General features: G+C 37.8%; 1 protein-coding gene across 1 annotated transcript; it reads right to left on the bottom strand.

The window, feature by feature from the left end:
• Nucleotides 1-1,972: 1,972 nt before the first annotated feature.
• Nucleotides 1,973-4,282, bottom strand: LOC126801162 (ubiquitin-conjugating enzyme E2 variant 1D). The gene is made up of 4 exons (XM_050528629.1): nucleotides 4,096-4,282; nucleotides 3,040-3,179; nucleotides 2,729-2,854; nucleotides 1,973-2,371 (listed from the first exon to the last, which is right to left on the bottom strand). Exons 1-4 carry the CDS (start codon nucleotides 4,127-4,129, stop codon nucleotides 2,231-2,233), a joined length of 441 nt encoding a protein of 146 aa, XP_050384586.1. The 5' UTR covers nucleotides 4,130-4,282; the 3' UTR covers nucleotides 1,973-2,230.
• Between the last annotated feature and the right edge of the window lie 11,454 nt (nucleotides 4,283-15,736).

The following is a 15,736-nucleotide window of genomic DNA, read 5'->3' as shown; positions in this document are numbered from 1 at the left end:
TTTTTTTGTTAGCGGAGTACTAATTGAAAACGGAGGCGAGTGGGCCGTTGGATGAGGGGGTGGAATCATTTTGGAGGGCGGAGATGATTGTGTGAGGGATTAAATAAGGAGAGGAAAAACGGTTGTTGTGGGGGAAGATTTGTTTTAAATTTTAAAGGCGGAAAATGGGGGAGTGGTGGGACCCGTGAAAAGAGAGGGTTCTGTGGGCCGGAATGGTTTTGGGTTTGTCGTGACTCGTGACGTGGGTCGTCTCGATGCGGATCACCTGGAGATGGATTGACGTGGAATATTTAGGATGATATTCCTTTTCTTGTCTGAAAAGAAGAGGAAAATGATATGTGTGAGTATTTATAGGACTTTCAAATGTTTTGTTCTTTGATCTAAATTTTAGCTGAGCGAAATTGAGGCCAGGATCCGAATGAAATGGCAGATTTTAAAATTATTTATGCATTTTGATGAGGATTACAACTTAAACCGATAAAAAATTATTGAGTGAAATTAAAAAATTCAGATTACAAACATTATAAAGTACATAAAAAATCAGGATCCATAAAAACAAATCTAATGAACTACAATATTTTCCATTGAAAAGAAATCATCAACTGCTTGAGTTCAAAAACCAAATATTAGTTTCAAAAATAATGACACACGAACCACATTTTAGTAGTGCACCACCTGATCTCATTTATGCCGTCACCACTCATCACTATGATTAGTTACTTTAACAATAAGATGAATTTGAAACTTTCATGAATATGACATTGCTACGAAGACTTTGCCAACTCGGAAGATAACGACGTCAGCAAATGAAGCCAAAGAAGAATGGGAAGCCGGCAGGAGAGAGCAAAGAGCGTGAAAGGCGTGGCGTAATTGACCAAATTGGTAAAGGGACATTGACATGTTTATCTCATTTGGTGATTACTACTAGTAGACTAGTTGTAGTTTGCTTCTTGTTTAGGCTTCCGAGCTGTGACCCAGTCACCCTTCTATACTAGTCTAAATAATGAGAGTATGAATGAGACTAGTCTAGATCATGAGCACGAAACAGAGGGAGAGAATAGGTCCAAGCAACAACTAAAATATAAAAATACAACGGGAAGAATCAAGGAACCCAAGTTGGCGAGTTGGGTACCTACCCTTGCATTCATACCCCTTTTTCTTATATGAACCCAACCACAAGTTTTAACAACGATGACGTATCTGTATCCAAAGTGCAAACCTGTATCTGAAATTCTGAATCCAATACATCGTCTCGTCGGTGATCTATCATAACGTTTCAAGAAAATATTGTCCAATCTATATTTGATATATAGGACTTCACGTTCCACAATAAGTTGCTATTTGTAAAGGTTCCAACTTGACTTGGTAAAAGGATCAATGCCAGGGGTTTAAAGCTGTGTTACTTCACCATCCAGTTTTGAGTTTAAATTACCAAAGGCAAACCTACTGGACTTGTTAGGTTTACAAGAAGTAGCAGTCGGTTCAAAGTAATACCAACATTGTCCATAACAGTCTCGACTCCAATGGACTTTAAGGCAACGTGAAATAATTTGCATGATAAAAAGGAAAAAATATCAAACATTTAAAGTCCATGAAACAATCAGATTACACATCTATTGGTTGTGTATCCCTGTTCATCTCATACATCTTCGCAAAATGAATAAACAGTTTTCTTATTAAAAAAAAACACAGAAAGAATGGAGTGTTACACTGACTCTGGAGTCGGGAGTAACTTTCATTTGGTGTTAGATATGCAAGAAGAATGCACCAGTATCGGAGTAGGTTCCATCACAAGACACATTTTCACCATTATTTCACTAAACTAAAACAAACATAAGTTCTTCGGTTTGTACGTTCCCCATTGATCATTCTTCATAATTCACACAGAAGATGACCTTAGAGGTAAAACATGAGTGCACTTTCAATCATATAATGAGAAATTCAGCCGACTTTCCAAATTGCAAACAAGAAAAGAGAGGAGAGACACATGCCACATAGATATCTAGGGGGTCTTTAATATTTCACACATAAAAATTCCATCAATCAAACAGCATCCCTTCAACATAATAAAAATTCAGAAACAAAGATGAAGCCATGGAGAGCTAATAGGAGAAGCTGTTGAAGGCACTCTCCAAGGTGTTCTTGGCTTGGGATAAACAAGGGCATTACAAACTATATATTGCATATTGCCTATGCAATTGGATCCATGATTTCTAATTGGTCCTGAAAGCTAGAAGTAGGTACCTTCTGGAGGCTGGACCAACTTCCGGTTATGTGCAGCTGACATCTCCTTTTTCAGCTGCGTAAGGATATCCTCCATAGTGTACTCCCTCTGCCAGTTTGCAAGAAGCCCAAATTTCTTTGGATCCACCTATTAAATTGAACGGTCCTCAGATAATTTCAAAGTGAAAATCTTTAAACAGAACCAATATAGTCATACACCTTGGCTTTTTTCATGTTTAATCTTTGAACTTTCACACAATTTCTTCAATTCTTCATGAAAGCATTAAGAAGCGAATAAACGGCACTTTCATTTCTTTACCACAGAAAGAAGACAAATAGAATTTACACAGTATGGACTTAACTCTCTTCTCTACTCATATGAAAAGGTAACAAAAGAGATGGGAATAAAGAATTTCAAAAGCAAATCACAAGCTGCAGCGAGAGAAGAACACTGCAAACCACAGCAACTGAACCACAAAATGAAGAACGTAAGTTGGAATCTTACCACTCCAGTTTCATGGTTGACACAAGTCATGTTAACCCGTGAATGAAATCGAACAGTTGGTGGCTTCTCAGGGTAATCTTTATCACAGAACAGCTTCAACTGATAGATCCGACCTTCATGTACGGTCTACAGAAAAGGGTTCATCACATAAATATATATATATATATATGAAACATTAGGCATTCTAATAAATATTGAAAACGTAATAATTTGATGAGTTTCGGCAACTCCGATAATCCCATATGCAACACATAGTCTGAGAAAAAAAAAACAATTTTGAACAAGAACAAGATATATAAAAGAAGATTTACGTTATGGGGACCAATGATGGTACCAGTCCAAGAACGCATATAGATATCATCGCCGTCATCCATCCCATAGCTCACAGTGCCATCTCCAATACCTTTCTCTCCGCGTTCAAGTTCCTCCAGCAATCTGAAGTTTCTTGGGACTGCATGAAGACTCGACCAACTTAAGCCACATTTGACTCATAAGCAAAAAACTAAGATTCAATTACTCTGCTTAATAACTGTCTCACAAAATCAGCCAGAAAATCAATAAAAATTATTCTTTCATTAGTTTTTACCAATATACTAAGCAAATCACCCCCTAACAAGGTCCAACCATGATCGCCCTACTCTACTGTCCAATAAACATCAGTTTTTTCATACAAAAAACAAAATAAGAGATAATCACTACAGTAAATTGAATTATCAATCTTCTCTTTAAACTTCTGTAACAAAGACAGATGTCACCGGATATTCACAAATAAAAAGTTGACACACACGTAAAGCCCGGACATGAGGACTGCATAGACACTAAAATTAAGTACTTGACAAAGTTGCCACGAAAAACATTAAGTTTTCAGATAAACCATTCATATAAAAAATCTATTCACACTGTCATTAAGTTAAGCCGCTCAACCCCAATATTTCCAACATATAAAACCCTTGCATTCACAATCCCTGAGCAACGCCCACAAGCAAGAACCAGACTTGCATGTAGCAGTACAAAACAGTGCATGCCTTTGCCTTAAGAACCATTGATAGGCAGCCTAAAACTAGTCTCTCCATTGCTTCATGTCAACAAATTGAAAATCAGTACACAAATTTCCACAGAGATAAACAATCAAAGTTGCAAAAGAAAACCCTCATCAAATAAAGCTATAATTTATCACACCGAGAATTTTAACCATACCCTAAACACCAACAACAAACTCACTCATGCCATAAAAAACAAAAACAAAACTCAATTTGATCAAAACCGCATGTAAAATAAAAACTAATCAAAACCCAAATACAGAACGGACAAAGCGAACAAGATCAAACCCAAAGTCTCGAACTTTGATCAAGAATGGACCGACTCACCCACAACACTGGATCCACCTGAGCCTAGCGTCATGGGTTGAGTAGTTGGGGAGGATTGATTCTCCGGCGAGATCTAATAGAAGTGGGGGGAAGGAATTCTAGGGCAGGTGAAACCGTCTGAAAGTGATGATATTGAGAATCTGGGTGAAGTAAAGGCGACGAGGGCCAAGTGAGAAGAATAAAAACCCGAAACTAAAAGGAGATTTTGATAGGTTCCGGATTATTTATGCAATATAAAAATTGGGGTGCTGTTTGCAATTTTAACCTTTTTCATAGACTAGTCGAAAAACAGTGTTCAGAGACCAATTGCCATTTGGAGAGTGCTCCCATTTTCACACATAATGGGGTCATCATTGGGCCCTTCGGACCGAGCCCGCCCTAAAGCCCTTCCTACCCAATTGAGCCAAAGCCCGCCCCGGTTCTTTTTCTCAAATAGAGTAGGGTTAGGGTTTAGAAAATGAAACCCGGTCTTACTCTCTGACCCGGCTCAGCCTTAAAAACCCGTCATATGCGGCCCGTTTAGGTCTTTTTTAATAATTGAATTTTTAAAATACTTTTTCATATCTTATATATAATATAACTTACCATATTTTGTAATAGATTATATAAGGTTTATTTCTATAATTTCTCTTTGTTGTGAGTAATAATAATTAATTTTGAGTGATTTAGATAGATGACATATAAATATAACTATGTTTGAGGATGAAAAAATTGTGTATTATTGAATGATATGGGGGCCTATATATAGGCATTACAAAACCACAATCTCGTAGGACTCGAAGTCATAATCTATTACGGAGATGTTAATCTATTTCCCAACAGGAAACCTATTAGGCTAAGACACACACAAGGGTAGAATAGTAATTCTCCCGGAACACTCTCCCTTGTGTCGCATGCCTAGATTGCATTGTGCACACATCGTTGCCTCGGTAAAAACCTTGTCAAGCAAAATAAAAACCTCTTGGGTAAAAATAAAAGCTTGATCGAAGGGAAAAAGAGCACAACGCACCGTTTACATTTGATAGCATCATATGAGGTAGACTCCCCCTGAAGTCTACGAAACAACCCCCTGATTAGTGCCATAATCATGGAGTACAAAGAACAACGTATACAACGTTCATTACATGCTTCTCAAACGTAGTCTAGGGCTAATGATTAATCATTAATCTAGCCACACATCCTTAGATCATACATGTTATACTTAGCCAAACTTAGATCTTAGGAAACAAGATTGCATAACAACTCAAAACAAGAATTTGCAATGAAAATCAAATTTTCGGGTAGAATGACATTCACTCACTTAACGGCCATAACTTCTTCGTCAAAATAGGTATTAGCGAACCTTAAAATGTTCTGGAAAGTAGACACCCGTGGCTTTCCAATGACATAAAGTTCACAGTGCTCTGTCGAAGTTGACTGACTTGCAAATTTCCGGACATGACTGTCCTATTTTGCTAAAACGGTCATAACTCACTCAATATGATAGCTATGAACAAATGGTTGGTGTCCCTGGAAAGTAGACACATAGGTCTTTCCAACGGTACTAATTTTACCATATTTCATCGAGCAAGCTGTCTTGTAGGTCTCGTTGAAGTTGACCTACGAAACTGGACAAATTCTGATTTGTCACATTCAATGTGTCTTTCACAAATAAATGGGGGAATGAACCAATGAAAGATTGATTTTGGTCCGAAGCAGAACCGTAGGTATCCTTTACGCTACCAGTGTCGACTGCTACACTAAGGCGTATGTTGATGTTGCTAGAGCTGCTGGCGGCATTGGTGTGAATATGATTTGTGTTGGTTCACTAAGTGTAGAACTAAACCCATGTCAAAGGAGCAATGCAAGTCCAATGACGATGCATAGGCGCATATTTAATCACATCATAATAAAAGTAATAGTTTCCCAACAACACTTACATATATGAATGTATAGCTCATTAAATCTCTTCATCATCTATACTTAGACGGAATAGAAAATCAAGAATTAGCTTTCATATGAACACATATGGGTATGAGTTCTTGCAACCGATTGTACTACGTTCTCTCGAACGTCGCAATCTAATTACATAAGCTCTCCGTGGTCTGGAGGCATTTAAAGTCCCTCGGGCACTCTCATATCTGCGTCAAGATCCCTTTACAGATATTCTAGAACCACTATCATATGCTGCAAATCAGTTTTCATGGACACTACTACTGATCAAGTAGCGGAAAGCAATTATGTCCATAACGAGATAATATAACTCATCGTAACCAATTCTAGGATAATGGGACAATCTTTGCGCCATAAGTCCTGCATATATCGCATGACTTCATCTTTCTCATTACACTTACGAACAACGACCAACATAACAAGTCTAGTTCAGCCTGTATTGATTCTTTCCACTTCGGTCAAGTTGCTCATCATTGATGTTTTACAACGGAATAAGAGCATAAGCGAATACATCATCAATCATGGGAGATCAATCCATTAAACACACGCGCGCGTTGTATATGATCAATTCGTGAGATTTCTATTCTTCTCTAACATCAACAAAAGGAGTCTGTAGCGTCCCACAGAAATTTAGTTGATACACATGTTTAGAGAATATCTCTTAATGATGGGCGAAATACTTGTGCCTACGCACTTCGCTTCTTTCTGGTTTTGATTCCAGAGAATAATGGTCTCCCCCTCATCTAGGTAGAAGCCAACACCAAAGCTATGACCCTTACTAGTCCATCTTTGCGTTTGCCGCCCTTGTTTTGTGGTGCAATACCACGGGCGCCGACAACACCACAGCATACGATGGTGCCATCGCCGGCTTCCTTCCCACTGTCAGGGATGGTGCCAACGGTGCTAGGATCAGGTCATACGAATTTCTCTCATATTCTGAGAGTTCCAACCTTACCGGCACATCACAGAATATATGTGCGATCTCGTCACTTTCGCAATATCGGTAAAGTCATTGAGCATCGAATCTTTGACTTTCTGGAGGTAGATAATGCATTGCACATTTGCTTACTTTGAATAGTGCGGGATCTTAATGAGACATAGTGTCACACCACGTCAATTATTGTGTTAAAACCAGAATGGGAGCATTTCATATCTCCCCCTAACGACGGGAAGTATGTATCATCAAAGTGACCGTTTGCTAATATCGCAAGATAAGATTCATAGTTGTAGATTGGAAATAGCGGACAAGTGTTGGTGATTCATAGTTGTAGACCCATTGAGATAACTACATTAGAGGCACATAAACAAGTTTAACCAAATATGCGTTCAGTGAAAAGAACATTGGGATCGTATCCAGTAACCATCTGATACGCACTAAACACTTGGCAAGTTGTGGGTCTAAAACGAATAAGTGTCGCTGCATGCAACATCATTACATATCTCCATGCAAAAATCGGTAGGTTAGTACCCATAACCAAGTCCGAGCTCTGCTAGATCGTGCAGTGAATGAACATGCAAAATGAAATCATCAAAGTCGTGGAGGTGAACTCTCCAACGGTATCCAATCGAATAGATTTGAGAGGATATGAAGAGTGGTGAGCCCTTAGGATGATGATCATGGCTAAAAACTTTAGCAAATGCAGCGTTCCTTGTGGAAAGCAAAGCGACGTGTGACCAACGCGTCAATGCTCTTGACCTATACCATAAAAATACCAAAAAAAACGTCTGCATTCGGTTGGATATGGTCCACTAATGTCACCTTAAATACTTTGTAAGAATAGAATGTTCTCGGTTAGAGCCTTAGCAAATAAGGATTTCCTTGAAATCTAGCAAGCTAACAACTTTTGCAAAATGAGCGATGGGCATCAGAGATTCTTATGCAAGCATTAGAAAACGCGGGAGGCATCACAAGCTCCTGTGAAAGAGGGGATGCCGCCACCGACGACCTTAATGCCATGGAGCCGCCGGGAGGGGCTGGCTCGGCCTCACCGTGCATGGCACGGATAGGCACGGCCTCACCATGTGGAGCACGGGTGAGGTGGCCCTCCAATCGCTTCATGAACATGAAAAATAGATGATCATGTGAATTTCAAAGAACTCGAATCATCATATTTCATTCAAAATGACCAAAAAATGATCATGTCAAAACCGAGGAGACAGCAAAACCGAACCCATGATTCAAAGAATCTTGAGTTATATAAAGCTACTGCTGCAGGGAAGCAAAGCTATGTCTACAGGCTAACAAAGGTACTATCTAAGCTTGAAAAAGCTACTGTCAATCAAATCTGACATATTTATTCCTCTCCATTCTTAACACAAATATCAAGATGAAAATCCATCATTGGCATGTATGGCCTTTAAAACTTAGTAAGGCACGAAGATATAGAACACAATCTCCGCATGAGATCCGTAAAACAACTACATGCGCCGTAGGACAGTGTGGGTGGTTACGCAATTAGCAAGACACTCTATTTCATGGTGGGACATGCTCAAAATAAAATTAAGAGAGTCAGCAACGCGGTGAACTCCTCTAGACAATACGCCGTAGGATATTGTAAGAGGGGGGATTGAAACAAATGGCAATCTCATCGAATGTATCACATGGCAATATAACTACATTCTTCAACTTAAGAGTTGGAAAAATATGGTATTGGAGCAGCTGAATACCAAACAATTTAGGTGGTAAAAACCATCCAATTGGTAAAATCATTTGAGCTATGAAATGACATGGAGAAAACCGGAAAATTAACCGGAAAACCATGTCAAAAGAACTCAAAACCTGATGAAATTTGGACTGGGAAAACGTGGCAGTAAAAACTGCGGGAAATATACCGGAAAATGACGAGAAACGATGAAAAAATAGTCGAAAACTCGCTGGAACCGGCGGCGCCGATTTCCAGAAAACCGGCCGACGGTAGTCAGAGCTGGCCGGGGCTGCTGTCCGACAAGGGATGCCGGCAACAACCGGATGGTGGCGCCGGAAATGCCGGAACAGTAACCGGGGAAAACGACGTCAATTTTGACGTTTCGAGGTCCATTTTCCAAAATTTTAATGTCCAAATTCACAATGTAGTACTATTGGGGTCCCATGTAACTCAAAAGCGGCCAATTTAAAAACCACGTGAGTTGCAAACGTTGACCATTCATGCTAGGTTTAAGACAAATAAAATTCTCACGAGTTCATCTAAGAAATACGAGAAATTTTATTGAATATGCCAATATTTAATACGACACAAACAAGCTTCTAATTCCAATAGACGACTTAAGATAAAGTCGAGCAAGAATCATGGCAATGCCAACGTCATACTTGAAAAATAGTAAGCAGAAAACATAGTCAAAATAGATTGACTAATCAAAAGTCTGTAGCAACAAAATCTTGCATATCGGATCGGGCGGAGCCTTAACCTGAGGCTAAAAAATGTTTGCTTACTTGAGAATGGAAGAATGTTACGTTTCCATCTCCAAAATTCCCTTAAGACATAGATACAGGTGCCAAAAATGGCATGCGTTTCGTGGATGTGGAGCATGGTTCAATGTCAACTATGGTAATACAACGCCATAGACGTTTATTGAATCACTTTAAGTGTGTCCCATAGAATGTGTTATTTTTGGGATCTTTTGTTAGCAAATAGTGCTGCATCAGAATAATTAATCAACTCAAATAAATGAGTACGTAGACCTCGGGATTATCGTTTATAGACAAGAGTTTAAGAAAACTCAAACATTCAAATAACAGTCGCGATGACGACGCATCCATAAGAAACGAGGGTTGTATAGGTTTCGAATAATCAAAACTATTCAAGTATGTAACCGGAAATAATCGATGCATATCGGCGATTCTCATGATCGCACCCAAAACAGCGGTGTACTCAGACAACCACACGAAATCGATTTCTTCCCTTTAAATAATAACGTGACTCCCCCAGGACCGTCACACGAAAAACGTTGACCAAGAGGGGAATCATATCCCTCTTTGGTCTCATCGGCGTTATAAGAAATGTCAGAAATAAGACATGAAAAAGGCTAATAGCACCCGAGAATTTATATATATATATATATATATATGTTTAAAAGCAGCAATTTTAAGAAAAACATACTTATTGGTATACCAAATAGACCGCATATAATTAAATTGCTCTGCAAATCGATCGTCATGCATGAAGTTACTTGATGAATTCATTTTCGATCTTCGTCCGATGACATAAAAATCTTGGGAGGATACGATCGAAATCGTATGTAGATGACAAAAGTATCGTCCATCTCGACATGAATGTCATCACCATAGTACGACGAGCAATGATTTTACCTATACGAGCACGTGAAATATCGTTAGAAATAAAAACATGCCAATGAACATTTAAATAATTAAATAGGAAAAAGAAAAAGGAAAAGAAAATATAGTATGAAGCCCAAAGGGCTATTGTGCTCGACAGGTCATAGGCCCAAAAAGGTAGAGAAGACGGGAGTAGCTTATCTTGAGCGAAGAGTTTGCTTGTGAAGTTTGCGTTTCTTGCGTAGATATACAGGAGGAGCAATTTTGAATCCTTTGATGCGGGGTCTTGCGGGGAAAAAAGATGTTTTTTTTTCAGAAAAGTCCTTGCTGGGATGCGTGCAGGGGCAGCATGGGGGGTCGCAGGGGCAGTAGGGCAGGAGGTTGCAGTGCAGGGGGTCTAAAGCGGCGGCGAGCATGAGCGGCGGCCGACGGGAAGATGCCGGAGGCCGGAGACGAAGACCGCATAGCAGTGGAAAAGAAAAAAAATCTAGGGCTCTAAAAATTCAGGGTTTTAGGGAAAAGTGCGTGATAACGTGTTTGAGGATGAAAAAATTGTGTATTATTGAATGATATGAGGGTCTATATATAGGCATTACAAAACCACAATCCCGTAGGATTCGGAGTCATAATCTATTATGGAGATGCTAATCTATCTCTTAACATGAAACCTATTAGGCTAAGACACACACAATGGTAGAATAGTAATTGTCCCGGAACAAACTACTTAAACTTATATTTATAAATGTACAAAATTGAAATTAATCTACATGTATATGTAACATATATTTGTATGATTAAAAAAGATTCTTGTGTAACACGTACGAACTAACACAATTTTGATGAAATAAATTCAATAAATATATTATTTTTGTTAAATAAAAAAGACCATGTTTGGCCATTCTCGACCCTATTTAGCCCTATTTAGAGAGCCAGCCCGACCCACCTTTTTAGCCCTAACGGAATGGGCTTTTAGGGCGGGCTAGGGTTTGCATATTGAAGTCTCGGCACTACCCTACCGGCCCTAAAATATGTTGACCAAAGTCAAGCCCGACCCGGACCAATGATGACCCCTAGGCCTCACGTAGGTGAAACCAAGACCGGAAAACAAAAAGTAAAGTCAGACCAGATTGGCTTGCCCAGTCCTTTTTTTAATATTAATGTGCGGAATGTTGAGTTGGTTCGCGGTCAAGGAACAAAATCTCCCCGATATTTCCGATATATCCTCTGATATCTCTCTTAAAAAAACGATATATCTTAGGGGTAAATATCTTATTTTTTCCCGTATATGCGATATTTCTCTGATAACATAAAATATCTCCGATATTTACGATATATCCGATATATCTTCGATATTTTAGAGAAATATTTGAAAATTTTCACTTCAAAAAATTTAACTCAATTTGAGGATGTCTCAGACTATCCTTGACTGGATTTTTTGATTAATTAATCACCTCGAGCCTCGAGGGATATAAAAAATAAGACTAGAAGAGTAGTCATTCAATCGGCTAATTTTTAATTTTTTGTAAAAGATATCGAGATGAGTAGTGAAAGTTCAAGTCTTAACTCTTAAAAGTCAAGCCATATCAGTGACCAGTGCTCTCCTTGTCCTTGAGATAATCCAAAATAAAGGGTCATAACGTAGTCTCACATTCTCATGACGATCATAAGAGAATATCCAGAATTTTAGTAACAAGTGTTCTCCTCGAGGAATATAGAAAGAGTAGTAATCTTTATCTCCTTGACGTCATCTCAAAGAATATCTAGATAAGGAGTGTTCTCCTTGAGCACTATTGGAGAAAGTAAGAAAACATGAGTCACATTATAGTCTTTGTCTCCTAGAAGTTCTCTCATACCTTCATAGATTGCTAGCAACCTGTGAACCTATCATGGAATGATGATACTACTGAAATTTGACATGCATATTTTAGCACAAACGACTTCCTCTTCTGCTTGTGAAAGAAAGTGGAGTACTTTTGCTCTTATTCATACAAAGCAAAGGAACCGTCTTCAGAATGACATTGATCCTCTTCAAGATTGGATTATGCATGCACATCTCGATGATGAAAATGACAACCCTCCTCCACATATCGTAGAAAAGGCAACTGATTTTAGAATTGATGTAAACAAAGTATTATCTGATGAAGTTGAAGACCCGGGAGATGATTCTGATAATGCTAGTATGTGGGGCAGTGTAGCAACTCTAGATAGTTCAGATAGTGATGATGATGGTGGTGGTGGTGGTGGTGGTGGTAATGGTGATGGTAGTGGTGGAAGTCGACAAGGTGGTGGTGGAGATATAAGGTTTGAATATGGACAATTTTATGTAGTGGAGAATTTGAGCCGTTTACTTGTGAAAGTAATTTTGATCATGCTACCCAAGATGAGAATCATGGATCTAGAGCAGGCGGCCATGGTGCGCAATAGCAAAATAGGTACAAGAGGAGGACAAGAGGAACCATTGATGATCAAAATATTTTATCTGATGTTAGTTCAGTTGCCTTAAGTTTTGATTCTATCAGTTTAGGCACATAGTACAATGGAATGTTAAACGAATCACATGAAGTCAACTATTAATCTGGTCATCATATTTAGAATTATGGTCAATTTGGAGACGTTTATAATCAATTATCGAGTTGAGTTCATCCTTACTATCCCTTTCTCGGATAAACTATTAGTAGCTCAAAAGTGATATATGACTATCATGTTAACCATTACAATTCGTATTATATGGCTCGTATGTCTTGAGCAAAGTATTGTAGTTTTGTTGACCAACGTGCATCTTTTCAAGCACCTAGAGCTCTTTCTGGTACTAGATAAAATTAATAATTATATTTATTTGTATGTAATTAGGTTTAATGATCTTGATTAGTTTCCAGCATGATGTGGCAAATGATATGGACAACCAAAAAATAAATAAACATATGGGAGCTTCTATTCATACCTCAAAAAACGGTATATAGACCTCCTTATGGAGTAAATCTCCATTTTACTTTTATAAATAACTAAAATATTATTTAGACATTCATAGTTTTCCTAAAATGCTCATAATCTAATTTGATATATCAAATCAGACAACTTGAAAAATGCATAATAATCACAAAAATTATCTTCTCAAATGAATTCACTCTTCTACTCGTATTCTAAATTCATAGTAAAATTGGTAAACTATTTTTTTATTTATTGATATATATGCAACTCACCAAGAAATAGTATTAACGTAAATAAAATATTTCAATCTCTAATGAACGATTTTTATTTTTTGGCTCAAATTGAAATTTGTGAGAAATTCTAGATATTTGATACATTAGATCGTTTACATTCACATTGATGTTAATCATCTACATTAAATTTTGACTAATGATGTTTATTAAAGAAGAAAGTAATCAATTAAATCATTCTATGCAATTCGATATCCCATTTTGGGATTTTTCTAGAAATAAATATATAGGATATTAATCTACGTTTGTATTTTAGAATCGATAAGTTAACAATTATTTTCCTTTTTGTATTTTTATTCTTACATGTTTTTGGTAATTTTATATTGATTGACTAAGTCAAAACTATCTTGGAAAAAGAGAGAGGTCCAAGTGCCATTTTAAGAGGTATGAATAGAAACTCCCTAAACATAATTCAAAGTTCTTAAAAATAAAAATAAAAAATAAAAAAGGAGCATCGATCATCTTCTACCAGGTAAAATGAAATGAAAGAAACAAATTAACTAAAAAGATCTTATATATTTTTGAAAAAGTAAAAAATGCGCAGCCTTCTCTCATTTCTCAGGCGGCGGCCAACCCTAGGTTTATACCTAGGAGACCGATTGTGTCACCAAATATCTTATTCTGATTGTAAGATCACTTAGTTTCTCTTTCCTTGATCGTCTTCTCCCTCCTCTATCGGATTTGGTCGTTCCTGGCGTCGGGTTTTTGTTAGCCTTGAGGGTTAGCGATCTACTCTGGTGAATCCCATGTATAAGTTTCAAGGCACATCACTACAACTGCAATGGTGGGTGGCGCACCTTGTTCGTTGGGACTCTGGGTTAGATCTCATGTTACCGGCTTTGAGGAGTCCGATAAGGCCTTGGAATCCAGGTCGGCTGTGTTCAAATTCGAATGGTTTGATTCTGATGTGGTCTTGGATGATATTTCGGTGGGAGCAGTGCTCAGCCTTGGCTTTTCTGTGTTGGCGACATCTCATCCTTCCATCATGGTTTGAGGATAAGGTTTATTCCGATGGTGAAGGTATGTGTTGCAACTAGCTTAATGGGTGGAGATGTCGGCGTTAGTCGCCAACACTTGGTCTCCTAATACGATGGAGATGTTGGCAGGATCTGGTTCATGCACAGAGACCAGTGCCCATCTCACTTTTGTGTGGGCTTGGGCCTAGTTTCTGATTAGGCATGATGTTGCTATTTTTAGGCTCACGCACTCGTGGCCTCAAATATGGGATCTTGGTGGATTTGGGCTTCAAAGTTTGGAAGTCCGAATCTAGAGCTCTGGTTACTTCAAATAAGTTAGTTGTGCTAACATGACATTGTTACTAGTTCCTTTATAAGCTGACTACAGAGACTCAGCATTGAGATTTTAGTTTATAGTTCTAGTTTTGCTAGTTTGCTAGAAGTTAATCATTTCGCAAACTCTTAATTATTGTTGTTTCTAAAAAAGGAGTAAGAGTTTGTTTATGTTGCTTCGTACATCTTTTTTTTCTTTATATGATAATTCGTCATTTCTTCAAAAAAAAAAAAACTAATAAGATCTTCAGATAAAATCACACCACTTTCATAGGATCAATATGGTTAATTAATTAAAGCTTGTGTATACGTTCCTCTTCTTTTATCTCTTTTTGCAGATCTTTGCCCTCAAATTGTTATTGCATAAAAATATGAAACCTCATGAAGATAAAATGAGGCAAGAACCAGATTCTCAAAATAACGATATGCATTTAGGAATTGACTTTCATGTTAACTAATTGTTTTTCTCTAATTGGTAGTATTTACTATTATGATTCACCTCATTCAAAACTATGGTTTTGATTAAGAACCACTATTATAGATATCATAATCACCCTGCAACTTTGCACCACGATCTGCATACAGTTGGTTTAGAATCACCATCCCGGAATGAACCGTGAGTAGTTCTCTATTGAAGCCATAGTTCTTTATTTACCAACCACTTGACCACTTTATCAATTTCACTTGAAAACCCTTAATTTTTGAACCCACGCTGCTAGCTTGCCATCTTTGCTAGAGCAGGACGCACCTGGTTCTTCTCGTTTCTGAAGAACAATACATCTATGTTTTTCACATTATTATTTATTTTTGTTTATTTATGCTTAAAATTAAAATTATTTCTTGGCTGAGAAATACAAATAAATTCATGTCATTTGCCACATTATGTTGGAAACTAATCAAGACCATTAAACCTAATTAGTTCTAATGAC

Source organism: Argentina anserina, chromosome 6 (genome assembly GCF_933775445.1).
Source record: "Argentina anserina chromosome 6, drPotAnse1.1, whole genome shotgun sequence".
Lineage (NCBI taxonomy): Eukaryota > Viridiplantae > Streptophyta > Magnoliopsida > Rosales > Rosaceae > Argentina > Argentina anserina.
Note: the sequence above shows the minus strand (reverse complement) of the source record. Positions and strands in the feature narration are given on the sequence as shown.

Bases quoted from the DNA above. Each gene is read 5' to 3' on its own strand.
- LOC126801162 (XM_050528629.1), bottom strand. From the start codon at position 4,129: ATGACGCTAGGCTCAGGTGGATCCAGTGTTGTGG. The intron at 3,180-4,095 runs GTGAGTCGGTCC...GTCTTCATGCAG, and splicing joins AGGTGGATCCAGTGTTGTGG to TCCCAAGAAACTTCAGATTG. The intron at 2,855-3,039 runs GTAAATCTTCTT...CCTTTTCTGTAG, and splicing joins CCATCATTGGTCCCCATAAC to ACCGTACATGAAGGTCGGAT.